The sequence below is a fragment of the Engystomops pustulosus genome, chromosome 1, assembly GCF_040894005.1.
Source record: "Engystomops pustulosus chromosome 1, aEngPut4.maternal, whole genome shotgun sequence".
Classification (NCBI taxonomy): Eukaryota; Metazoa; Chordata; class Amphibia; order Anura; family Leptodactylidae; genus Engystomops; species Engystomops pustulosus.
Window position 1 is genome coordinate 167,335,945 of NC_092411.1, and position 27,825 is coordinate 167,363,769.

Sequence of the window (27,825 nt, forward strand, 5' to 3'; positions counted from 1 at the left end):
ACATTATCCAATTTTGCAGCATAATAATAAAGGCTACAAATATTGCCATTATTTATCTATTTCATTATTTCTTATTTTTCAATTACATGTCTTATTGGGACAATTAAAAAAGAACAGAAAGAAAACAGAGCATTAATTGTATATTCCATTCACAGGACTAAAAATGCCATTTAAAAAATGTCTTACAGCATAAAGATTTAGGAGCACACACAATATTATTTTTTAGAGTAAATCATAGAAGAGTTTATTAACTTTACTACAGTCCTCTTTCACAATTTATAGACTTGTTACAAGGTGACCCGATTTTTCATCAGATGGTGTTCCATCTTTGCTCAACGGGACTATGAATCCATCACTGCTTCCTCGCCCTAGTGGATAGTATGTATGAAGCTGATGTATGATGTTCTGGGTACCCAAGTTTGGCATGCTTTTATAGTACAATTCTTCTGCATCCTTAGTTTTCACCGGCGATGATTCAGTTTGAGTACATGTTGTAATGCTTCCTGTGCCATACAAAGTTGGCATGCTGGTGTAGAGGAAATCTCTGTTAGGTGATTGTGTTGATTCAATGTGTTCATGTGTTAACAAAGGAAAAACACTTTCACTGTTATCTGGTGGAATCTTTTTCCTAGGGAAGTGAAGAGCTTGTTGACTGTCCATAGGGAGGACCAGTGAGGGCATCAACAGAGTATCAGATTCCTCATTTAGGAGGTCTAAACCAATAATTGCATCATTAGTTAAACATGTTGCATCATCAAGGATAGCATCATCCTCTTTCAAATTATTAATGTTATTTATCAGTTTGTTTACTAGGTTCCTACTTTGTTCACATGAGCGTTCATGATTATTCAGATAGGAAGGTATACAGTTAGAAGTAAGCTCCTTCAAAATCTTTTTTTCTAAGGCAGATTCTTTGTGGTTAAATTCACGGTCAATTATTTTTGCACAGTCCCTAAAATATTCTCGTCTTGAAATGTTATAGCTCTTCACATGGTTACCATTGAGTTGTAGAGTATCCATGGCACTTGTATCTCTGGCATTGTTCAGGATTCCCTCTGGAAAACATTGGAACAAAAAGGAAAAAACATACTGTTAAAACCGTGAATGTTACATTAATAAATTTAAATTTAATCATTTTAAAGGATAATTTTGATCTTTGGTTGCCCAAATTCTGAACATTTTTAGACGTCTTTTCTGTGTCTCAAAAAAAAAAAATATATGGATGCACCTATTTATTTAATAAAGCTATAGAAAAATTATGCTGCTTTTTTATAGTAATTGTCACTCTCAGATGACTGTAAATGCTGCTGAAATATTTCAATTTTATTTATTTACATTTATAACTTAAAATCTTTATCAACAAACATTCAAATAGGGGATACTGGAGGGATTCATGCTTTAACCTGAGTGAAGTTGCCACCCCCCACACCCCACACCTTGTTCAAATAAAAAAAAAATTGGTGTCAAACATTTGTGCTTTTGTGCTTTTGTTTGTGCCACAATCGTTTTTAAGATATTAATAAAAGTTTCCAGAGGTTAACCAGCTCTCCCACATTGCCCAAATCAAAGAGAACTGGTTGTTTTTAATATGTTAACAAATTCTTAAAGGTCAAACAAATAGATCAAACAAAATTGGTGTCAAAAGTTAGTGCTACGTTTGTGCTGGTTTGTGCAGCAAAAATGTGAGTAGCACAAACAAAACTTTGAGCAGCACATAGCACCATTGATTGGCACCAGTTTTGTTTGATTTGGGCAATGTGAGCTCCGATGACTTCTGGAAACTTTTACTAATATCTTAAAAACAATAGCGGCACAAACAGAATTTTGTTTGATTAAAACAAGGTGGGGGGGCCAACTTCACTCAGGTCATGCTTTATTGTTAAATACAGTATACAAATTAGGATCAAGCACTCTGTTATGTTTCAATATGCATTTAATATCTTCAAGTTACGAAAATACAGCAATGGCGTATGATGTTTCGGCCTGTATGGCCTCTGTCAAATACAAGGCAAGATGAAAAAAACAGGTACATGTAGAGGGCGCTGAGATGGAATGCAAGAGATTTATTGCATTGAAAATATTTATATAAATAAAAGTTATAGAACTTCTGATAAAGAATTTCCTTTTAAAAATTTTTTTGTAAAACGTTAACAATGGCACAGCAGATACATTTCACAAATTTGCATCAATAAATTCCACAGCTCATTTAAAAAAAAAACTACTAGAGAAATACATTTAGAGGGGTGAGAACTGGTTAGTGTGGTGTGAGAGAGGGAAATACAAGAAATATGAAATTTTATGGAACCAAACAACTATATTGTATAAGTGTAAATACAGTGCCTACAAGTAGTATTCAACCCCCTGCAGATTTAGCTTCTTATCAAACCTAGAGGGGGTTGAATACTACTTGTAGGCACTGTATATTATGTTACCAAAAAAGGGTCTTCCCTTATATCATAAATCAAAGCTACCAAACCAACCCCCAGAGTGACGTCATAGCATCCTCACAATTTGTAAAAGTGATTAGTCAACAATTCATAAAATTGTTACACATTGGGGCAGATTTATCAAGTGTCTGAAAGTCAGAATATTTCTAGTTGCCCATGGCATCCAATCACAGCTCAGCTTTCATTTTGCCAGTGCTCTTGAATATTTTAAAGGGGAGCTGTGATTGGTTGCCATATTCTGACTTTAAGACACTTGATAAGTCTGCCCCATTGTATTTGTGCAAGAAAGAAACATTGTCAACATATTTAATTTATAAATCTACAATATCTCACTGTTTTTCGTTTTTTTTGAGTAAGTTGTTATGATTGTTAAAATAAGGTCTTTTGGTGTAGAAGGAATAGTACTCAATTGGATTTTAAACTAGTTTCAGTGAGTTGTGGTCAAAAATTCCTATTTAGAATGCAAGCGGACTTGGACACATTGGGGCAGATTTACTTACCCGGTCCTGTCGCAATCCGGTGGCGCGTTCTCTGTGGAGGATTAGGGTCTTCCGGCAATTCACTAAGGTAGTGTGCCTGATGTCCACCAGGTGTCGCTGCTGCGCTGAAGTCCGCCGGAGTTCACTGAAGTTCACCGTCCTACCCTGGGTGCAGGTAAGCGCATGTCAAGCGACACTTTTTTTTAAATACGGCGGTTTTTCTGAATCCGTCGGGTTTTCTAACGGCCACACCCCCCCCCGTTGCGTGCATGCCGGTGCCGATGCGCCACAATCCGATCATGTGCACCAAAAACCCGGGACAATTCAGGGAAAATTGGCGCAAAAAGGTAATATTCGGGTAACCCGACGGAAAAGCGTGATTCTGGCCCTTAGTAAATGACCCCCATTGGCACTTGGCAGTTTAGGCATCCATTTGCAAATAAGATTCAGTGTGAATAAATTAAAGGTTATGTATAAGAGGACTAATAATCTGCATGCAACAAATGTGCTAATTTGAGTAAATCTAAGAGTCACTTGTTGAGAAAGACAATGGTAGAATTGCTTTCTTTGTATACAAGATTTAAATTTTTAAAAATCTTTTAAAAACACAATAAAACCTTTATAAATTTTGTATCAATGTGTACATCTCAACACAAAGAATAAAGAGTAGGTGTCATTTGGAGTGCACAGTAAAAGCCATAAAAACAGAGCCCACAAGAAAATGCTGCAAATGTTTTTTTTTGTCAATTTCAATGCATTTAGAAATTTTTATCTTGATTTCCACTACATGCCATGAAAAATTACTGACACTAGAAAGTGCAATTTGTTACACTAAAAACAAGCCCTCATGCTGCTCCGTAAATGTAAAAAACAGACACAAAAACAAAAAAGGTAGGTTGTTCAGGGGTTAAAAAAAACGTATGGACTGTCAAGATAGGAATGTAATATTACCATGTAAAATTATTACTTTAGGCGACCTGATATATGTTCTTGGTACCAGTACATATAAGAATGATTCCCTAAAGGTGGAGAGCATATAAAATAGACCCACAAAATTAAAAGGGGAATGGAATTTTAGTTAGTTATGTGTAAAGATTAGAGATGAGCGAGCACTAAAATGCTTGGGTACTCGTTATTCGAGACGAACTTTTCCCAATGCTCGAGTGCTCGTCTCGAATAACGAGCCCCATTGAAGTCAATGGGAGACTCGAGCATTTTTCAAGGGGACCAAGGCTCTGCACAGGGAAGCTTGGCCAAACACCTGGGAACCTCAGAAAAGGATGGAAACACCACGGAAATGGACAGGAAACAGCAGGGGCAGCATGCATGGATGCCTCTGAGGCTGCTTAATCGCACCATTATGCCAAAATTATGGGCAACAGCATGGCCATGACAGAGTGACCGAATGAGGCTAGATAGCATCTAAAACATGCAATAATTGACCCTGACACTATAGGGGACAGCATGCAGAGGCAGGCTAGAGAGTGTCATGGCGACATACCCTAAATGGACTCAGGCTTCACCAAAGGAGGTGAGCAGGAAGCGCTGAAATGATTTCCTATGTGAACAAAAGGTTGACGGTATATTTAGTCGATAACACAGCATGGTGGCGACATAGTGACCAAGTTCCATAACGTATCTGGTGAAACACCCGAAAAATGAGCCTGACACAGCTCTTTTGATAAGGGGACGACATGTGGAGGCAGCCATGGAGACGACTTCCATGATTAAGAGCGACAGTATGGGGCATTCATATTGCACTGCTATGATTGCAACTTCAGGTCTCCAGCATGGCGGCGACAGATGGGCCGAGTTCCACTATGTATCTGGTGAAACACCTGAAAATTCTGCCTGACACAGCTCGTTTGATAAGGGGACGATGTATGGAGGCAGTGAACTAGTAGTAGATTAAAGGTGCTGCAGTTAAAACGATGTTAGTTGGATCTTGGGATGGAGCTGGCGCTCCGCTGCCAGGCGAGCTTTCGCCAATCCAAGCCCCTGTCTCTAGGCTACTCCCCAAACAGCACTTCTAAGAACCTTTTGTATAAGATCAAGTGTAGTAGCGTTCTTATAAGTTTGGGTTATGGCGGGTGAGGGGAATGTAAACAGATGCGCAAGAAGCGCTGAAATAATATCGGTAAATGATAAAAGTTTGCCAGTATATTTTGTGGATTACACAGCAGGGTGGCGACAAAGTTAACAAGTTTGATGTGGAAGCCATGAAAACAACCCAAAATTCTGCCTGACACAGCTCGTTTGATAAGGGGACCATGTATGGAGGCAGTGAACTAGTAGTAGATTAAAGGTGCTGCAGTTAAAACGATGTTAGTTGGATCTTGGGATGGAGCTGGCGCTCCACTGCCAGGTGAGCTTTCGCCAATCCAAGCCCCTGTCTCAAGGCTACTCCCCAAACAGCACTTCTAAGAACCTTTTGTATAAGATCAAGTGTAGTAGCGTTCTTATAAGTTTGGGTTATGGCGGGTGAGGGGAATGTAAACAGATGCGCAAGAAGCGCTGAAATAATATCGGTAAATGATAAAAGTTTGCCAGTATATTTTGTGGATTACACAGCAGGGTGGCGACAAAGTTAACAAGTTTGATGTGGAAGCCATGAAAACAACCCAAAATTCTGCCTGACACAGTTCGTTTGATAAGGAGACCATGTATGGAGGCAGCTATATGGACGACTTTTGGAGGCAGCTATGGCGATGACGTGTTGAGGTAGCAATGGAGACAACGTGTGGAGGCAGCTAAAAAGACGACATGTGGAGGCTGCTATGGAGACAATTTAATTTGAATAGTGCCTGTATGTGGCAGTCCATAAAAGTTTTCAAACCAGAGGAGCAGGTAGGTGGTCCTCCAGAAACATTAAATACATAGAGTACTATAGCTAGAGCCAGTTGGCCCTGGCAAAAAATAGCCAGTATCCCCTGCTTTAGTGTACAAAGAGGAGGAGAAGGAGGACAATGAGGAGGAGGAGTGCATACATTATTCAGGTTGAGCTTCTTTCACCTGGTGGAGAATGAACATCCGGAGAAATCCAGGCTTTATTCATCTTGATAAGCGTCAGCCTGTCAGCGCTGTCAGTCGACAGGCGTGTGTACGCTTATCGGTGATGATGCCACCAGCTGCACTGAAAACCCGCTAGGACAACACGCTAGCGGCAGGGCAGGCAAGAACCTCCAAGGCGTACAGCGCCAGTTCGTGCCACATGTCCAGCTTTGAAACCCAGTAGTTGTAGGGAGCTGTGTGATCATTTAGGACGATGGTATGGTCAGCTACGTACTCCCTCACCATCTTTCTGTAAAGATCAGCCCTACTCTGCCGAGACTGGGGACAGGTGACAGTGTCTTGCTGGGGTGACATAAAACTGGCAAAGGCCTTGTAAAGCGTACCCCTGCCAGTGCTGGACAAGCTGCCTGCTCGCCTACTCTCCCTCGCTACTTGTCCCGCAGAAGTACGCCCTCTGCCGCTAGCGCTGTCAGAAGGGAAATACTGTTTCAGCTTGTGCACCAGGGCCTGCTGGTATTCATGCATTCTCACACTCCTTTCCTCTCCAGGGATGAGAGTGGAAAGATTTTGCTTGTACCGTGGGTCCAGGAGAGTGAATACCCAGTAATCGGTGCTGGAATAAATTTGAACGCGAGGGTCACGGGATAGGCAGCCTAGCATGAAATCTTCCATATGCGCCAGAGTCCCAACGCACAAGAATTCACTCCCCTCACTGGCCTGACTGCCCATTTCCTCCTCCTCCAACTCCTCTTCTTCTGCCCATACACGCTGAACAGTGAAGGACTGAACAATGGTCCCCTCTTCTGTCTCGCCAACATTCTCCTCCTCTTCCTCATCATCCTCCTCCACCTCCTCCGATATGCGCTGAGAAACAGACCTAAGGGTGCTTTGGCTATCAACAAGTGAATCTTCTTCCCCCGTCTCTTGTGACGAGCGCAAAGCTTCCGACTTCATGCTGACCAGAGAGTTTTTCAACAGGCCAAGCAGCGGGATGGGGAGGCTGATGATGGCGGCATCGCCACTGACCATCTGTGTTGACTCCTCAAAGTTACTCAGCACCTGACAGATATCAGACATCCACGTCCACTCCTCATTGTAGACTTGAGGAAGCTGACTGACCTGACTACCAGTTCTGGTGGAAGTTGACATCTGGCAGTCTACAATCGCTCTGCGCTGCTGGTAAACTCTGGATAACATGGTTAATGTTGAATTCCACCTCGTGGGCACGTCGCACAACAGTCGGTGAGCGGGCAGTTGGAGGCGGCGCTGCGCTGCCCTGAGAGTGGCAGCATCTGTGCTGGACTTCCTGAAATGCGCACAGATGCAGCGCACCTTCGTGAGCAAATCAGACAGATTGGGGTATGTCTTGAGGAAACGCTGTTAAAACACATGGGCCAGGCATGGCACATGTGTCAGTCTGCCGAATTGCAGAGCTGCCACCAGGTTACGGCCGTTGTCACACACAACCATGCCTGGCTTCAGGTTCAGCGGTGCCAGCCACAGATCAGTCTGCGCCGTGATGCCCTGTAATAGCTCTTGGGCGGTGTGCCTTTTATCGCCTAGGCTCAGCAGTTTGAGCACCGCCTGCTGTCGCTTAGCGACGGCACTGCTGCTGTGCCTAGAGCTACCGACTGATGGCACCATGCCCACGGATGGTAATTCAGAGGAGGAGGTGAAGGAGGGGTGGGAGGAGGAGGAGGCATAGTAGGCCTTTGAGACCTGGACCGAGGTAGGCCCCGCAATCCTCGTCGTTGACAGTATATGACCAGCCCCAGGGGCAGACTCGGTCCCAGCTTCCACCAAGTTAACCCAATGTGCCGTCAGCGATATATAGTGGCCCTGCCCGGCAGCACTCGTCCACGTGTCCATGGTCAGGTGGACCTTGTCAGAAACGGCGTTGGTCAGGGCACGGATGATGTTCTCTGACACGTGCTTGTGCAGGGCTTGGACGGCACTTCGGGAAAAGTAGTGGCGGCTGGGGACCGAATACCGAGGGGCGGCCGCCGCCATGAGGTTTCGAAAGGCCTCGGTCTCTACCAGCCTTTAGGGCAGCATCTCCAGGCTAAGCAATTTGGAGATGTGGACGTTGAGGGCTTGGGCGTGTGGGTGGGTTGCACTATACTTCTTTTTGCGCTCCAGCGTCTGGGGTATGTAGAGCTGAACGCTAGTGGATGCTGTGGAGGATCGTGGAGGCGAAGATGAGGTTTTCGCACGGGAGGTGTTTGGGCCGGGGTCCTGGGCAGGGGGCTGACTAGCAGATGACACAGGGGAAGGAGCAGTGGTGTGCCCGGCTGGAGGTGAACGGGCTTGGTGCCATTGAGTGGGGTGTTTAGCATTCATATGCCTGCGCATACTGGTGGTAGTTAAGCTAGTAGTTGTGGAACCCCTGCTGATCCTGGTTTGGCACAGGTTGCACACCACAGTCCGTCGGTCATCCGGTGTTTCTTTAAAGAATCTCCAGACTTCTGAAAATCTAGCCCTCGCCACGGGAGCTTGACTACAGGAAACATTTGGCGCTGATGCACCAGCTCTGGCCCTGCCTCTCCGTCTGGCCCCACCACTGCTTCTTCCAACCTGTTCTGCTATAGGACTCACCTCAGTCTCAGAAGCACTGTGTTCACCCGGCCTATCAACCCAGCTTGGGTCTGTCACCTCATCATCCTCCGATCCCTCAGTCTGCTCCCCCCTCGGACTTCCTGCCCTGACAACAACTTCACCACTGTCTGACAACCATGTCTCCTCATCGTCCGACACTTCTTTACACACTTCTTCCACTACGTCAAAAATGTCATCATCACCCACAGACTGCGACTGGTGAAAAACCTGGGCATCGGAAAATAGCTCAGCAGCAAGCGGACAAGTGGTTTGTGACTGTGGGAAGGGTCCAGAAAACAGTTCCTCAGAGAATGCCGGTTCAAATGCCAAATTTTGCTGGGAGGGGCAGACTGGGGGGAAGGAGGCTGAGGTGGAGGAGCTGGAGGAGTGCTGATTTCGGTGACATGGGTGGACAGCGTGGAAGACTGGTGGACAAATGGCTAGAAGCATTGTCCGCAATCCACGACATCACCTCTTCGCACTGTTCTGGCCTCAACAGTGCTCTACGAGTCCCAGTAACTTGAGAAATGATGAACCTAGGGAGTGTAGCTCTGCGGCGTTCCCCTGTTCCCTCATCAGCAGGTGGTGTCTCACCCCGCCCAGGACCACGGCCTCTGACCCCTGCAGTAGTTGGACGCCCACATCCACGCCCTTGTCCTCTACCCCTAGCCCTCGGGTTAAACATTTTCCAAATTAAAGTGTAAACTTTAAATTTTATTTTTTTTAAACAAAACGATGCTATCCTATTGCTATGGCTAGTTTCTAACCTACACTGACAGCACAGAACTGGATTTTGTGCTGTGCCTGATGATTTTGAGTTATAAAAAGAGATAAACGTAAAAAAAAATAAATCAGCAGACTGTGCCTAATTCAAATCAAACCCCTAATAAATTGTCCCACTTCGGTGTTTGAGGTGGATATGTGTGTCACTAAGAGCTAAACACAACGGTCGCAAGTCTCCCAGCAAATTCCTCACAATATGGTACTAGCTGCACTACTAATGCCAGCAAGCCCAGCCACAAGCAAACCAAAAAAAGTAAAATATAACGCTATTGTAGGCCTAAGTAAGCCGTTGGGGTTCTCCTATGGCTATTTTCTAGCCTACACTAAAAGCACACTGCTTTGCCAGATTACTTTGAGTTATAAAAAGAAATAAACGTAAAAAAAAAATAAATCAGCAGACTGTGCCTAATTCAAATCAAACCCCTAATAAATTGTCCCACTTCGGTGTTTGAGGTGGATATGTGTGTCACTAAGAGCTAAACACAACAGTCGCAAGTCTCCCATCAAATTCCTCACAATATGGTACTAGCTGCACTACTAATGGCAGCAAGCCCAGCCACAGGCAAACCAGAAAAAAGTAAAATAAAACGTTATTGTAGGCCTAAGAAGGGCTGTTAGGTTCTTGTAGAATCACTCCTGCCTAACACTATTCTAATAGAACACCCTAACGCTTTCCCTGGCCAGCAGCAGCTCTCTCCCTAGCTGCATCCAGACAGAGAATGATCCGAGCAGCGCGGGCAGGGGCTAGTCTATTCCAGGGTCACCTGATCTGGCCAGCCAACCACTGCTATCGACGTGTAAGGGTACCACGTCATGCTGGGTGGAGTGCAGAGTCTCCTGGCTTGTGATTGGCTCTGTTTCTGGCCGCCAAAAATCACAACGGCGGGAGATGCCATTTTCTCGAGCGGGCGAAGTATTCGTCCGAGCAACGAGCAGTTTCGAGTACGCTAATGCTCGAACGAGCATCAAGCTCGGACAAGTATGTTCGTTCATCTATAGTAAAGATTAAAAGAAGTGGCATGATTACCAGGCTTTTTTTTAAATATAAAAAGTACCTAAGGAGTAGGTCAAAGAATTGTAGAGAGCTTTTCAAGAGAATCTTTCTCCAGGTTTTCCCAACTAAACTAGCAGCCCCCTACGGCAAGGTATGATAACACCTATTTACCTGTAAAAACCCTTTCCATGAGTCAGGCAAATATGACTCTATGCCACTATCTTCTATAGCACCTAGAAACTTACTTTGTATGTTATATAAAAGTTAAGAATCTTTCAGATCACATCCATCTTATGGCTTTGTGATCTGCAGAACCAGAGAAACAGGCAGCTAAATAAGTGTGAGTGTCATGTTTGCCTGACTTTTGGAGGATATTTTAGTAAATGCTTGAGATCTTATGTAAAAGAGGCAATTATAAAAATTTATTTTGTACCCGACCAGAGGGAAATAGTAGTATAGTGTGGTAAAACCTGGTTTCCTTTACAGGTCTAGACTCCTACTTAAAGAAAATAATATTGATGGTTGTGTAATAAAATTAAAATATTCACTCCAGCTTTGTCCACTTTCTTCCGTTGGTTAAACTTATTAACTGTACAAACTCTGTAAATATGTATGTAACTCTCTTTACCATTTTCTGTTTAAAATCATAAGAGAGCAGGCAACTAGACTCTGCTGAGCTTTACAGTTCCTGTGGAAGCATATATGCTGCAGTGATGCTGCAATCACTTTGCTGTACACAGTAGAAGGTGTGTTAAGGATGATGAATTCAGTTTTCCTCCACACATAGGGGGAAATTTATTATTACCGGTGTTAAATTCCCACCACGGCCACTCCAGTGCCATAGGGGCCACACACCAGCATGTAACTGTGCTTGATTTATATCTAGAAATGGGCGAATCGATTAGAACAAAGTGTAATTCAGTCTGAATTTCAGGGAAAATTCAATTTGTCACGAATCCAAAGTTTGCGGTGATTCATGGGAACAAAGTTTTTTTTTCTCCTTTATTACCAAAATGGGCATGAGCACAACGTGTTACATGGGGCAGAGAACTCTGGAAAGAAGAAAGGAAAACCTGTTAGCCAATCAGCGTCTGGCAGGCTTATGTGATGTCACACAGCCTTATAAAAACAGGCAGCCATTTTCAATCGCGGCATTTCACACTGCATGTGCTGTCTCCAGCATCTAGCTGTTTGTACTGTACTGTGTTGTAGCGATTTCTGCTCCAATCCCAGGGTGTCCATTTTGGGGGATCTGTATATCCCAAGTAGCGTTTTTTTTTGTTGCTCAAGTGAATAGGAAGAAATCTGTGTAAAATCCACGTAGCTTCTGGAGTGATTTCTGCTCCTATCCCAGGGTGTCCGTTTTGGGGGATCTGTAAAACCCAAATAGCAGTTCCTTTCTGTTGCTGAAGTGAATAGGAAGACATCTGTGTAAAATCCACACAGTTTCTGCAGTGACTTATGCTCCAATCCTGTCCTAACCAGCCTCTGCCCTGTTCATTTCCCTTAACCAGAGATCTACTAGGTGGTCTGGGCTCTGCGCCACTATACAATGAGGATTTATTCTTTGAGGACAGTCAGCAGCTGCTTGGCAGTGAAGAGGTGTGGCAGACATCCGCTGCTTTGTGCAGTAGGTGGGAAAGTAGAGATGTGGAGAGTGGCACGGTACATTGTTGCACATGCAAGTAGTTGGGCTTTGCATATTGAGACCGTTGAGCAGTTGATGATGATGTAGCCGATCGCACTTGGGACCCGGGTGAAGCCAGGAATTCATCATTGTTGGGCAGTTTGCACGTCAGGCAGTGAAGCAGGAAGCAAGTGGCTATTGTGGCCGTGGCAGCAGTACGAGGACGAGAGCGAAATGGCCACGGGGTACAAACCCTGCTTCACAGGTCCAAGTAAGCAGTGGCACAGGGGCTCAGCGAGGCAGCGGCGTTAGCAGTCACTCAGTAAATAGTGTTGGCAGTAAAGTCACCACCTCGGCGGTGTGGCAGTTTTTTGTTAAGACACCAGAGGAGCTGAGCATGTGTATATGTAGAATCTGTAGGCAGAAAGTGAAGTGTGGCCAGGGTGCTGACATTGGCACCACGCCCTGCGTCAACACATGCAGCGTCACCCTCCAATGGCCTGGGAGAAATGTGGCTCAGATGTGAAGGTCCATCCTGCCGCTGGAGCAACAGTAGCAGCACCTAGTGGCACATATGACATTTCAGCCAGTCAAGGCTCCAGCACCTCTGCCAAAGGGAGCTGTTTTTCTTTGACATCAACCAGTCCACATGCACCCCGCTACTCAGGGCACCAGCAGTCGTTGAAAGAGGCGATTACAAAGAGACAACTGTATGCGTCCAGCCATCCTAAGGTGCAGAAGCTGACCATGCTTCTGTTCAAGTTGTTGGTACTGCAGTCCCTCCCTTTCCAAGTCAAGAACTCTGCACCCTTCAGAGAACTAATGGCTTGTGCCAAACCAAGGTGGAGAGTTTCCAAAAAGGCAGTGCCAGCCCTTGAGCTTATTGGTTTCTTCCAAGGTGCATGGCAGCGCGGACGCGTGGAGCTGTAACTACGGTCAGGGTCAGTACATGTCCTTTACGGCCCAGTGGGTGAATGTGCTTCCCACCCAGCCACGCCAACAACTTGAAAAGGAGACGCGGCTTTCTCCTCCATGTTGTCAAACTGCTGCTCCTGCGCCAGTGTCCGCCTCCTCCTCCTTCTCCACCACCCCCTCAGCCTCCACAAGTCTAAGTGCTGCTCCATCATACCACTTGTGCAGGGCACAGCAGTGTCACGCAGTTCTACATCTGGTTTGCCTGGGCTAAGGAAGTCACACATAGGAGGGACTGCTCCTCGTCATGCAAGAAGAAATCAATCTGTGGCTTTCTGCGCGGCAACTGAAAATCAGAACTATAGTGACAGACAATGGGAGGAACATGCAAGACATTCTAAAAATAGCCAGGAAACTGCATACACTTCAGCCATTTTTGCATGGCCAAGCACACCCTCCTCGAGTTGCAGTGGCAGAACGGCCTACCCCAATATATGCAATGTTTCCACCCATTGAAATTCCAGCCTCCATAAGTTATACCGCCTGTATGAACAGAGAGAAGCCATTAATGATTTTTTGATGATGCATGCGGACCAGAGTACTCCCCTTTGATGTCAGCCATTGGCAGTTCATGCGTGACACCGGCCGATTGCTCAGGACCTTTGAAGAGGCCACGTTATTTGTCAGCTGCCAGGACTGCAGGATGAATAACATCATTCCACTGCTTCATATCCTGGAACTCTTGCTGCAAAATCTGTCAGGTCATGGCACTGGAGAAGTGGAGACTACATTTAATGGCCACATGAGTCCGGTGGGGGCTGAACTGGAGGAGGAGAACGACGAGATTGGAGCACAAGCAGAGCCTGGTGAAATTTTTTGGTTTTTCCCCTCAGGTGACAAGAGAGGAGGAGCAGGAGCATCTATCAGAGGTAGAAGATGAGGCAGATGACCCAGAAGCACCATGGGAGTATAAAGAGAGATGGAGGCCGGAAGTCCCTCAAAGTTACTTGTGCAGATGGCCCGCAGCATGTTGCCTTGCCTAACTAGTGACAGCTGAATAGTCAACATCCGACCCAGGGATGAGTTTGGCTCTACACCCTCTTGGACCCTGGCTACCGGTCAAAAATGGGTGACTTTTTTTCAACTGCGGAGAGGGAGGAACAACAGGCGTACTAAAGAGAAATACTGAAAAGACAATTGGCCGCTGCCTATGTGCGCCATTGTCCATCCTCTGTTAGGTCTGACCGGGAGATTCCTGGAAGTCATCGCTCACGTACTACTGCCACGGCAGCTGTGGGGAGATGGAGGGGTAGGAGCAGCAGCAGCAGCAGGCTGGAGTCCTTAATAAGTAGCTTCCTTCACCCGCCTAGTGAGGAGGGTAGCCACCACCAGCAGCAGGACATGGAGCAGACCCTGCACCAGCAGGTGGTGGCCACTTGGACAGCACTTTACCACCCCAGGTAGAAGATCCCCTACTAGCGGAGTTTTCAGTAGAGAAGCTGTCCTGCCTGGCCAGTAGAGTGGCGTCAGAGCGGGTGCTGTAATGTGGAGAAACTGACCTTTGTCAAGATTAATCAGCCTTGGATCGGCCAGGATTTCAAAACAGCAATGACTTATGCATCAGATTAGATCAGCCATTACACCTCCCACAAATGTTAAGAAACAAGTCTGGATTTTAATTACCTGCCTCATCCAGTATTCTGATGCTGCCACATGCTGCTGCTGGTGCCACCTTTGCAGTTCTTTTTGGCAAAGAAATAATATTTTGTAATGTGGCGTCTCTAATCTTGAAATTTAAATAGAATATTTCAAATTCATTTCAAACTTAAAATTCGCTTCAAACTTCGGCATTGTGCGACACTGTGGCCTACCATGTTTCTGCCACCCAAAGAATTTGTCATTGTGCCATTCCCCGACCTCCTGCTGCTTCCATAAGCTCCACACTCTGTCATTGTTCCACTTTCTGACCTCCTGCTGCCGGCGCCAGAAGCTGCGGGTGTCGGCAGTATATGATAGCCGACACCCACCTGTAACACCCACGATCAAAGAAATTTCTCCGATTGCGGGTGTTAACCCCTGACATGCCGCGGTCGCGCTGACCGCGGCGTGTCAGGGGCAATTTATGGGAATCAGACGCCCCGGTGCGCTTTCCCGGCTTGGTCCATGGATCTGCCAGTGTCCCGGGGCTGCGTGTTCTTTTTCCGGAGCCGGGTCCTGCCTTCTGAGCAGCATGCTCAGTGTGTCACATAATACAATGTAATATATCTGTATTACACTGTATTAGGTGAAGAATAGCTTGAACAAGCGATCAGAGAATCGCTTGTTCAAGCCAACCTGTAAAAGTAAAGAAGAAAAGTTAAAAACACTTAATAAACACACTTTTTAATAAAAATAATTAATTAAATAAAATTAAAGTCCCCTAAATACAAACATTCCCTATACACATCTAATAAAGTAAAAAAAAACCTGAAATCACCAAAACACCCCACACTTTTGGTATCGCCATGTCTGTAACCATCTGTACAATAAGTCAGAAACATTATTGGATCCGTATGGTGAACGGCGTAAAAAAAAACCCAGAAAAACTCGCCAAAAATGACAATTTTTCATAATATCCCTTCACAAAAATGTTCCAAAAAGTGATCAAAAAATGTTATGTGTGCCAAAATGGTACCACTGAAAAGGACAACTCAACATGTAAAAAATAAGCCCTAAACCAGATCTGTCAACCAAAAAATATTAAAGTTATATCTCCGAAAAGATGGCAATGCAAGAACAAATGAGATTTTCTTTATATGCGTTTTTTTCCAGTAAAATTGTAAAAATATATAAAAAACTATATAAATGAGGTATCAACGTAATCACAGTGTATCTATAGAATAAACATAATATAGCATTTTTAGTGTACGGTGTAAAAGATAAAAAAAAAAAAAACCTAAATTGACAATTTTCTTTTCCTCCATTCATTAAAGAGTTAGAATTTAGGTGCCATTTGTAAAATTTTTGGGAAAATCACCAAAACCCATATTAATAACCTGCTCAACTTTTAATTGACTTTGAGAAGCCTAAATAATAGCCATACCCCATTATGGAAATTACCCCCCTCAAAGTATGAAAAAGCACTTTTAAGAAGTTTGTTAAACCTTTTGGTGTTTTATAGAGGTTAAAACAAAATGAAGGTGCGGTCTACAAATTGCAATATTTTTTGACAATACATTCATTTTGGGTGGAAAATTAAACATTTGCAATGGATTTCATGAAAAAGGCTCCCAATTTCTCCCGAGTACACCGATAACCTATATGTGGTGGTAACCTGCTGTATGGGCGCACAGCCGGGCATAGAATGGAAGGAGGAGCCAGAGCAGATTTGCATTGTCAAATTTTACAGGCTATAATATTTTTTTTAGTTTTTTTAATGGGGACCTACAGGGGCTTATGCATGGCCATGGCCTTTTTTGCTGCCTGAGGCAAAAATTCAAATGCCCCTGCTATATATCCCCTGCTAATTTACAGACAAATAATTAAAAAGCATCAACAACAGGATTAAAAATGCTGAGAACATCACTAACAATTGATGGCATCCACAAGCCTTAGGCCTTCACATTAGCCAAGTTCGGTCCATGGAAGGGTCATGCTTCAAGGACCAAACCCACTCCTTGGGTGGGGACTCAGCTCACCATAAACTATATATATGATATGATGATATATACAGCCATCCTGCTTCCTGCTAAATAGCAGAACTGACACAAAAATGATTACAGTGTCAGCTGTGCTGCATATCAGAGGAATGGTCTGAACCGCTGTATAGCTGCCCCTGGGGCCTGAATAAGGTTGGTGGGGGCCCCTGGGTGCAAAATCTGGTAGAGAATGCAACAAAAATACAAATGATCCTGCTCACTATGCACTATCCTCGCAGCAATACATCCACATACAGCCCCTTTACCCCCAGTAACACAGCTACATACAGCCGCCTCACCAACTCCCCCCCGGTAACACAACTACATACAGCCACCTCATCCCAAGTAACACAGCTACATACAGCCTGCCTCACCCCCAGTAACACAACTACATACAGCCGCCTCACGCCTAGTAACAGCCGCCTCACCCCTAGTAACACAGCTACATACAGCCGCCTCATCCCCAGTAACACAACTACATACAGCCACCTGGCCTCCAGTCACGCAGCTACGTACAGCTGCCTAACCCCCAGTAGCACAGCTACATACTGCTGCCTCATCCCTAGTAACACAGCTACATACAGCCTCCTCACCCCCAGTAACACAACTACATACAGCCGTCTCAAACCCAGTATTACAGCTACATACAGCTACCTCATCCCCAGTAACACAGCTACATACAGCCTTCCTCACCCCCAGTAACACAGCTACATACAGCCACCTCATCCCCAGTAACACAGCTACATACAGCCTGCCTCACCCCCAGTAACACAGCTACATACAGCCGCCTCACTCCTCGTAACACAGTTACATACAGCCACCTCATCCACAGTAACACAGCTACATACAGCTACCTCATCCATCATCCCCAGTAACACAGCTACATACAGCCGCCTCACCACCAGTAACACAGCTACATACAGCCGCCTCACCCGAGTAACACAGCTACATACATCCGCCTCACAACCAGTAACTCAGCTACATACAGCAGCCTCACCCCCAGTAACACAGCTACATACATCCGCCTCACCACCAGTAACACAGCTACATACAGCCGCCTCCCCCCCAGTAACACCATTACATACAGCCGCCTCGCCCCTAGTTATACAGCTACATACAGCCACCTTACCCCCAGTAGCACAGCTACATACAGCCGCCTCATCCCCAGTAACATAGCTACATATAGCCACCTCGTCCCAGTAACACAGCTACATACAGCTGCCTCATCCATCATCCCCAGTAACACAGCTACATACAGCTGCCTCATCCCCAGTAACACAGCTAAATACAGCCACCTCACCCCCAGTAACACAACTACATACAGCCACCTCATCCCAAGTAACACAGCTACATACAGCCTGCCTCACCCCCAGTAAAACAACTACATACAGCCACCTCCCCCCCGGTAACACAACTACATACAGCCACCTCATCCCAAGTAACACAGCTACATACAGCCTGCCTCACCCCCAGTAACACAACTACATACAGCCGCCTCACGCCTAGTAACAGCCGCCTCACCCCTAGTAACACAGCTACATACAGCCGCCTCATCCCCAGTAACACAACTACATACAGCCACCTCGCCTCCAGTCACGCAGCTACGTACAGCTGCCTAACCCCCAGTAGCACAGCTACATACTGCTGCCTCATCCCTAGTAACACAGCTACATACAGCCTCCTCACTCCCAGTAACACAACTACATACAGCCGTCTCAAACCCAGTATTACAGCTACATACAGCTACCTCATCCCCAGTAACACAGCTACATACAGCCTTCCTCACCCCCAGTAACACAGCTACATACAGCCACCTCATCCCCAGTAACACAGCTACATACAGCCTGCCTCACCCCCAGTAACACAGCTACATACAGCCGCCTCACTCCTCGTAACACAGTTACATACAGCCACCTCATCCCCAGTAACACAGCTACATACAGCCACCTCTCGCCAGTAACACAGCTACATACAGCTACCTCATCCATCATCCCCAGTAACACAGCTACATACAGCTGCCTCATCCCCAGTAACACAGCTACATACAGCCACCTCACCCCCAGTAACACAACTACATACAGCCACCTCATCCCAAGTAACACAGCTACATACAGCCTGCCTCATCCCTAGTAACACAGCTACATACAACCGCCTCACCCCCAGTAACACAACTACATACAGCTGTCTCAAACCCAGTATTACAGCTACATACAGTCACCTCATCCCCAGTAACACAGCTACATATAACCGTCTCAAACCCAGTATTACAGCTACATACAGCCACCACATCCCCAGTAACACAGCTACATACAGCCTGCCTCACCCCCAGTAACACAGCTACATACAGCCGCCTCACCCCTAGTAACAGTTACATACAGCCACCTCATCGCCAGTAAAACAGCTACATACAGCCGCCTCACCCCCAGTAACACAACTTCATACAGCCGTCTCAAACCCAGTATTACAGCTACATACAGCCGCCTCATCACCAGTAACACAGCTACATACATCCGTATACATTCTATATACGGCAGTATATAGAAGCGGGCATTATCCAGGCTCACAGCAGGTCATGTGAGAATGCAATTCAAGTGACCCTGTGACACTGAAAGCACACTGAAGAAGCGAGCTGGCCGTCTCTGGCTGGGAGCGATATGCTGGGGAGGGGAGGAAGCCCACCGCTCTGCAACTAGCTGTACTGTCCCTGTATGGCTGGGAGCGATACGCTGCGGCATTGCTCCCAGTTCCAGAGAGAAACACAACTCAGTGTCCAGGAGCACCAGCGGTCAGTGCAATTGCCATATGGGAGCCTATAATCCGGCTCTGGCCGCCCTTACACTCAGCATCTTAGGAGCATGGCACACTCATTGCCTATCCCTTCACATTGCGGATTCTGAACCAGGTCCACAGTATGGCAGGAGACCCAACTCTGAGAAGGCCTGGATAACTGGTCATTCTGGTACAGGGACCAGAATGGCGGCACCCCTAATCATGCCCTGGCCATGCCCCAAATTTTTATTACTAATAATCATATTAATTATAATAATAATTACCATAATAATAAGAATAAAAATCCTCTCCATAATTATAAAAATTTTTTTGTTTAGCTTGGGAATTGAACTCATTAACTCGACACTCTACATGCAACAGAGATGGAGCTTCTATTCACTAGGCCAGTGATGGCTAACCTATGGCACTGGTGCCAGAGGTGGCACTCAGAGCCCTTTCTGTGGGCACTCAGGCCATCACCAGAGATGACTCCAGGTATCTTCCTGCAGTCCCAGACAGTCCAGGACTTGCTGTGCACAGAGCTATTTTAAAGTGACAGCTCAACATGGGACTATTTTCTGCTTTATTGGTGTCCTCAGGGTGCTGGTATCAATGAAATCTGTGACAGAGAAGGGAGTATAAATCATAAATTAAATTTCTGTGTTGGCACTTTGCGAAAAATAAGCGGGTCTTTGTTGTAGTTTGGGCACTCGGTCTCTAAAAGGTTTGCCATCACTGCACTAGGCTATTGGCCCAGTGGGAGGATTTTATGTGACAGTAAAAGTCTTTTACTAGTACACAGTGACACAAGCTCCATACACTGGTATACAGAGATACATCTTCTCAGAAATTACTATTGTAATTAATGAGACGACTATTATTATTAATTTTATTATTATTATCATGGAGACTATCATTATTATTATTATTTTAATAATCTCAATAATAATAATTATCTCAATAATAATAATCTCAATATTATCAATAATAATAATCTCAATACCAATAATCTCAATAATCTCAATAATAATAATCTCAATAATATCAATAATTATAATCTCAATAATAATAATCTTAATCTCAATAATAATAATCTCAATAATAATAATCTTGATACTAATTATCTCAATAATCTCAATACTAATAATCTCAATAATCTTAATCTCAATAATTTCAGTAATATCAATAATCTCAATATTCTTTTTCATCCATTCAGCAGCACACATATGGGATTCTTCCCCTAGGTACAACTCAGAAGAGGACAGGTTAACAAGCAGTAGTAGACAATTAAACAATTAGTGTGTTGGCTGACTCCACCTATATAAGGCCGGAGCACACACACAACCCTTGTATTTCTTTTTCTTTTAGGTATTGGAGAAGAGTTCAGGTCCTGTGTGTCTACCCAGAAAAAAAACACTATCCAGATAATAAGTTTTTTAGGTCCTCGGTGTCTTTACACAGAACACTTGGATGGACTGGCCCGGGCTGTATATGCTTGCATGCGGTCCCTCGTCCTGGAGGAGCCTGCACAGCTATCCTATCTTTACAGGGGTAATAGCAGAGGCTGTGGTGTGTATTGGCCACCATGTACCCGGCACATGAGATCGCTCCTGCATCTCCCACCTACTGCGCCTGGTGGTTCATCACCCTGCGTGCCTCACCATCGGACGCCTGGATCGCCTCTTACATAGACCGCAGCTCAGGCTGTATACCATAGCACTGCTGGTCTCTGGCCTGGAGGAGCCTGTACAGCTATCCTGTCCTTACAGGGGTAATAGCTGAGGCTGTGGTGTACATTGGCCACTATGCACCCGGCACATGAGATCGCTCCTGCATCTCCCACCTGCTGGGCCTTGTGGTTCATCACCCTGCGTGCCTCACCATCAGACGCCTGGATCGCCTCCTGCATAGGCCGTAGCCCAGGTAAGAGCCTGTACAGCTATTCTGCCCTTACAGGGGTAATAATACAGACTGTGTTGTGTATCTACCACACATCACTGACACATGAGATCGCTCCTGCATCTCCCACCTTCTGCGACTTGTGGTTCATCACCCTGCATGCCTTACCATCAGACGCCTGGATTGCCTCCTGCATAGGCCACAGCTCAGGCTGTATACCATACCACTGCTGGTCTCTGGCCTGGAGGAGCCTGTACAGCTATCCTGTCCTTACAGGGGTAATAGCTGAGGCTGTGGTGTACATTGGCCACTATGCACCCGGCACATGATATCGCTCCTGCATCTCCCACCTGCTGGGCCTTGTGGTTCCCTGCGTTCCTCACCATCAGATGCCTGGATCGCCTCCTGCATAGGCCGCAGCCCAGGTAAGAGCCTGTACAGCTATTCTGCCCTTACAGGGGTAATAATACAGACTGTGTTGTGTATCTACCACACATCACTGACACATGAGATCTCCCTGCTGGGCCTTGTGGTTCATTAACCCTGTGTACCTCACCATGGGACGCTTAGGTTGCCTTCTGCATAGGCCGGTATTAACCATTTGTTGATCTGGATGGAGGCACCACATTGTATCAGTGAGTATATCCAGGCTGTATACCGGCCACAGGTCTCTCATCCTGTAGAACCTGGATACCTGTGATATATGTTATATGGTTTTTTAACCTGTTTTCTCCTGCTGGAGATCTCTGCATGTTTTACAGTTTTTTTACACTGTTACCACATGTTGTACAGAGATTTGCACATGTCAGGATATCACTTGCAGTACAGGGAGCTTTACATGTCAGCTCTGGGATATAGATTGTGAGCACCTGGTTGGATTGCACTCCTGTCCAGGACATTCTGGAGTTTCTTGTGCACATGTATCAGTGATTATTATACTATACATTGGTGCATTTTCAATTTGCATTCACCCGTTGCAGTCATATCATGCAACCTCACAGCAGGTCTCAGCTGCCAGATAACCTCTGCCCTCTGCAAGGCAAGGTAAGAGGAATGCTAAGGTCTCCTATGTATTGCTGCTGCTACCTTGCTGAATGCTCAGGTATAATGTCTACTTTGCTGAATGCTCAGGTATAATATCTACCTTGCTGAATGCTCAGGTATAATGTCTACCTTGCTGAATGCTCAGGTATAATGTCTACCTTGTTGAATGCTCAGGTATAATGTCTACCTTGCTGAATGCTCAGGTATAATGTCTACCTTGCTGAATGCTCAGGTATAATGTCTACTTTGCTGAATGCTCAGGTATAATATCTACCTTGCTGAATGCTCAGGTATAATGTCTACCTTGCTGAATGCTCAGGTATAATGTCTACCTGCTGAATGCTCAGGTTTCCTATGTATCCCTGCTAAATGCTCAGGTCTCCTATGTATACCTGCTGAATGCTCAGGTTTCCTATGTATCCCTGCTGAATGCTCAGGTTTCCTATGTATCCCTGCTGAATGCTCAGGTTTCCTATGTATCCCTGCTGAATGCTCAGGTTTCCTATGTATCAAATCACTCCTGTGCCCTGACTCCAGGGTTTATATGCAGAGTCTGTGAGCTCTGCTTGACTTAGAATTATCTTACTGGTATTTCTTGTGTATAATCTGTCATCTTTACACTGTGAATTTACTAACCATTTTCTCTGGACTAGACCTCCAGTATGTAATGAGCGTGCACTCAGCCTCTGGTATGTGATGAGCATGCACTCAGCCTCCAGTAAGAAATGAGCATGGCCTGTGTGGTGAAAAGTGCAGGTATCTATGATCTGTATACATAGTGAAATACTGTAATAATGATACAGAGCAGATGGATACCAGAATATCTATGTTCTCCATAGTCTGCTTTAGATGAATGGCATTGGAGAGTGATCCTCTCATATCTAGGCAGCAGAACTCCTCATACAGTGATGTTAGCTGCATATGCCTTGTCTGTACACATCTTTACCTCATACTAATGTGTCCATTGTGTTTTCACTAGACGTCCTCTCCTGACCCCTATGAGAGGTGGAAAGAGGAGGAAAACTAGGCAGAGGTTATGTCCAAACCCATTGCCTATTGAGAATGAGTCTTATATCTATTCTCCTAAGTTTACCCAAGAATACAGATCCAGAGATCCACACAGATCCCAGGCCGAAGCCTTCCTATCATGGATCATCTCCTTTTCTTCTAGATCTCCAGACATCATCCTCTATTGCAGATTCTAGCTTATAGGAATATTAAATCTCAGAGATTAAATCTGATGATCCAGACCAAATATTCCTTCTGAGGAAGGAGAATGTAACCACCAGTGGAATCCATAAAAGATACTGCAGGGAAACAACAGGGAAAGAATGATTCTACTTTCCAGTCACTGATGATGACGTATTCCCTACTGTCTATATATTTTCAGCGTGGATGGACCACACCTGATAATGGCATTAAAGGTCCAGTGACTAAGGGATGAAATCCTACTCTTTGCCACTACTGGCCATGCAACCTGTCACAATACCTATTTAATGCTTTTATTACCAGCATTAAGGATTCCTCTGCATTCATAGTTGCTTTGGTTGTGGCAAAAGGAGCTGTATGGACAAAGCTCTGGAATAAGGACGCTCCACCAAAAGGATTATTTGAATTTTTAATGTTTTTTTTGCCAGTCTAAAGTATTTATTGCACAGTCAGGCAAGATCCTGACTGCAGGCCCTGTCATTTTCAAGCTATAATGACTCAAAAATCCAGGAAGAATGGGAAGAGTTTGTTGTTCCATCACATTGACTTAGTATACAGGATTGGTTCATACACGGGCAACACCTTCCATGAGTAGGTAAAAAGCCACTTTGGGAGTTAGTGCATCTGGCCTGGTTTCATATCAACAATAAGAAGACGGAGGTCCTTCTCTTCAGATTGGCCAAAGTCTTTATCAGACGCCTGGTGTCCTCAACAATACATCGAGTATGCGCTCTGCAACCTTCCTGACCAGCAATCTGCAAGTTGTATATCTCTGCCGCAGAGGTATCACTGCGCGGCATCAACGGTCCAATCAGATCTTCATATTCCCATCCTGCCTCCACATCGGGAGAACATCAGGATAGCGTTTCAGACTCCAGTACACTGCATTGCCAGTCACGTCCTTAAAGGTTCCATACCTGGAACTTCTGAATCTTCAACTTCAAATTTGAAGAAGAGTAATGAAAGTCTATAAATGTATTTTTGGAAATATTTTCCCTGACTTCAGCTAACAAAAGTTAGTGAGTGACAAGAGCACTGGCCAAATGCCTGTTACCATAGATGTGGTTCAATGAGCAAAGCCCATATCTGAAGCCCAATAATTCATGGCATGGAAATGGCGGATTCTTCATCCTCACTCTGTTGGAGCCAGTGGGATACGTGTTTCTGAGGAATGTAGGAGATGACGAGTATCATAAGAACACTCAAGAGAAGATATTGAGTTTAACAAACAAGGCCCAAACAGAAGTAACCTGCGCCCCCCACCTAACCAGTCCCTGCAGGTCCCATCCACAGACTAAGCATCAAACTGCCGATCATTGCTTGTCTCTTTTTTTGTCTTTTTATCCCCCTTTTCTTTTTGTTCATTTATCCCTAATATTCTCTGTACCCTCTCTGCTGCTGTAACGCTGTGAATTTCCCCACTGTGGGACTAATAAAGGATTATCTTATCTTATCTTATTCATCAGGAGCTGTGAGCCAATCAGACCAGCATTACAATACTTCTATGTTATTATTCTAACACATCTATCTCGTCTGCTGCAATCACAATGTGCTGCTGCCTGCATAAATAATTTCCTGTCAAGAGGTTCCTAAAGTCCCAACTTACAAGAGAATGCAAAACCCTGCCATAAGCAGAGGCAAATCTTCAGCTGTTGACATTTGATATCCTTCGTCATATTTCTGATATCCAGAAATATCAGTGGCATTACTACCGCCGTAGCAACCGTAGCAGTGATGCTAATGGGCCAGCCCAGGATCCACGGCCGAATCATAAATTATGTACGCCGCAATGCTGAGAGGGCTGCCCATCCCTAAGCCAGCCACACCTGGCTTCACCTGTGTGTCCAGGCAGCGGGCCGTCCTATTTTGTTCCTGCATGAAGACATGTGACGTCACATGACACATCCCAGCCGGCGCTGAGTGGAGGTCCAGGGCGCCTACTCACAAAGGATATATCTTCTGGGTCCACTAAAAGCGCAGCTGTCAGTCTATACAGAATGCATACCGTATTTTCCGGGCCATTAGGCGCACCGGAATATAAGGCGCATCAGTCTGATGTGCCTTATATATGGAATGATTCCATATATAAGGTGCATCGGACTATAAGGCGCAGGGTGGGCGGGGGCGTGGCGGAGTTCCGGGGGCGTGGCAGAGCGTGGCAGAGCGTGGCAGAGCGGAGACGGAGCGACCGGAGAGGTGAGCGGGGAAGGGGGTCCTTTCAGGGGGGAGGATGGCAGCGGACCATACTTACATGGGTCCCCGCTACCGGAGACAGCAGATCTCCTGCGGGAACTGCAGACCGACGTGGCAGAAGTTGTTCGTGCCGCGTGGTCTGCAGTTCCCGCTGGAGATCTGCTGTCTCCGGTCTCCGGTAGCGGGGACCTACGTAAGTAGGGTCCGCTGCACTGCGCCATACATAGGGCGCACCGGACTATAAGGCGCACTTTGGATTTCTAAGGAAATCCTAGGCTTTTATGGGCGCCTTATAGTCCGGAAAATATGGTACATTAGTATTGCAGTATATTACAATGAACAACATGTCCCAAAAAATAAAACAGTTAAAAAAAAAGTTTAAAAAAGAAGTGCAACAAAAAAAAATTACTAAAAAAGTCCCATCCCATGCAGTAATCAAATAAAACATTAAAAAACCCGTACGGTGAACACCGTAAAAAAAACACAAAAAAAGTCACAAAAATTATTAAATTTTCACATATGACCGCATAAAAAGCGCATAAAAAGTGATCAAAAAGTAGAATTTATCCCAACATGATACCAAGAAAAAGTACAGCTTGTCCCACAAAATATAAGCTCTAAACCAGTTCTGTAAACAAAAAAATAGAAATGTTCTGCCCATTGTTACATGGTGATACAAAACAAACAAATTTCTACAAAACAAGTTAACCATAAAAAAAGCCATATAAATGGGGTATCGCTGTAATCCTGATGACCCATAGAATAAAGATAACACATTGGGGCAGATTTACTTACCCGGTCCATTCGCGATCCAGCGGTGGATTCGGGTCTTCCAGCGATTCACTAAGGCAGTACCTCCGACGTCCACCAGGTGTCGCTGCTGCTCTGAATGCACTGGAGTTCACCAAGCCGGGCCGAGTGAAGGTAAGCGACCCTTTTTTTTTTTTTTAAATGTGGCGGTTTCTCCGAATCCGTCAGGTTTTCGTTCGGCCACCCCCCCCCCCCATTTCCATCGCGTGCATGCCGATGCACCAAAATCCCGGGGCAATACAGGGAAAATCGGCGCAAATATTTGGGTAATACGTCGGGAAAACGCGAATTGGGCCCTTAATAAATGACCCCCATTATTTTTATGGTATGGTGAACGTCCGACGACAAAAATGCTAAAAACCATATACAAGAATGAATGATTTTTTTAACCACCACCAAGAAAGAGTTACTAGAATCTGATTATTAGCTATTGAGCAACCCCCCCACGCCCCACGTAAATTATGTACCTGAAAAGTGGATCTCATCCACAAAAAAATAATCTCCCATATGTCCAAATTAAAAAAAAAATAAACATTTTATAGCCTGTAAAATGTGACTTTGCAGATCTGCTCTGAATGGGGCTCCTTCTTTTCTATGCTCGGCCGTGCGCCCATACAACAGTCACCATCACATATGAGGCATCCTCATACTCAGGAGAAATTGGGTGTTTTTTGTCATTTAATACTTTGTAACGGTTTAATTTTTGGCCAAAATTAATATATTGTCTAAAAAAATTACAGATTGTCAATTATACCTCCATTTTGTTTTAACCCCTGTGTAGCATCTAAAGGGTTAACACACTTCTTAAAGTAGATTTTTTTAGACATTGAGGGATGTATTTTATAAAATGGCATAATTTATGGGGTTTTACTGCTGTTTAGGCCTCTCAAAGTCAGTTAAAGCTGAGCAGGTGCCTCTAAATAAGGGTTTTGGCGATTTTCATAAAAACGAGAAAAATTGCACCCTAAAATTCTGAACCTCCTTACAACCTAGAAAAGAGAGAGAATGCATAAAACCCTATGACGATTTAAAGTAGACATTTGTGAAATGTTAGTTATAAGGTGAATTGGGTGCTATGACTATCTGCCTGAACTTTGAAAATGAATAATTTTTGAGATTTTTGCCAAATTTAAATTTTTTTCATAACTAAACACAAAAGATATCATCAAAAATTTTCTATTACTTTGTTTTACCGTCACACAGTGTACTTCAATCTCAAAATCCCCTGGATATGTTAAAGTGTCACAAAGTTATAACCTACTTTAATAATACAGGGCAAATTTTAAAAATCAGGCGTGGTCCTAAAGGTCTAAAATGGCTTAGACACAAAGGGGTTAACATTCTGCCAGAAAGCATCATGTTACTTTCCTGCCCA

At 44.8% G+C, this 27,825-nt stretch overlaps 1 protein-coding gene across 11 annotated transcripts in view; it reads right to left on the reverse strand.

Moving 5' to 3' along the window:
- Positions 1–215: 215 nt before the first annotated feature.
- Positions 216–27,825, reverse strand: part of ADGRL3 (adhesion G protein-coupled receptor L3) — a 1,100,912-nt gene continuing 1,073,302 nt past the window's right edge. For 6 of the 11 annotated variants that reach the window (XM_072113828.1, XM_072113827.1, XM_072113826.1 and 3 more), the window contains one exon: positions 216–1,055. In XM_072113828.1, the coding sequence (XP_071969929.1) occupies positions 277–1,055 (779 nt within the window). In that variant the 3' untranslated portion in view covers positions 216–276. The remainder of the gene's footprint in view (positions 1,056–27,825) is intronic. The other 5 variants (XM_072113833.1, XM_072113829.1, XM_072113832.1 and 2 more) reach the window with 3 other exon arrangements.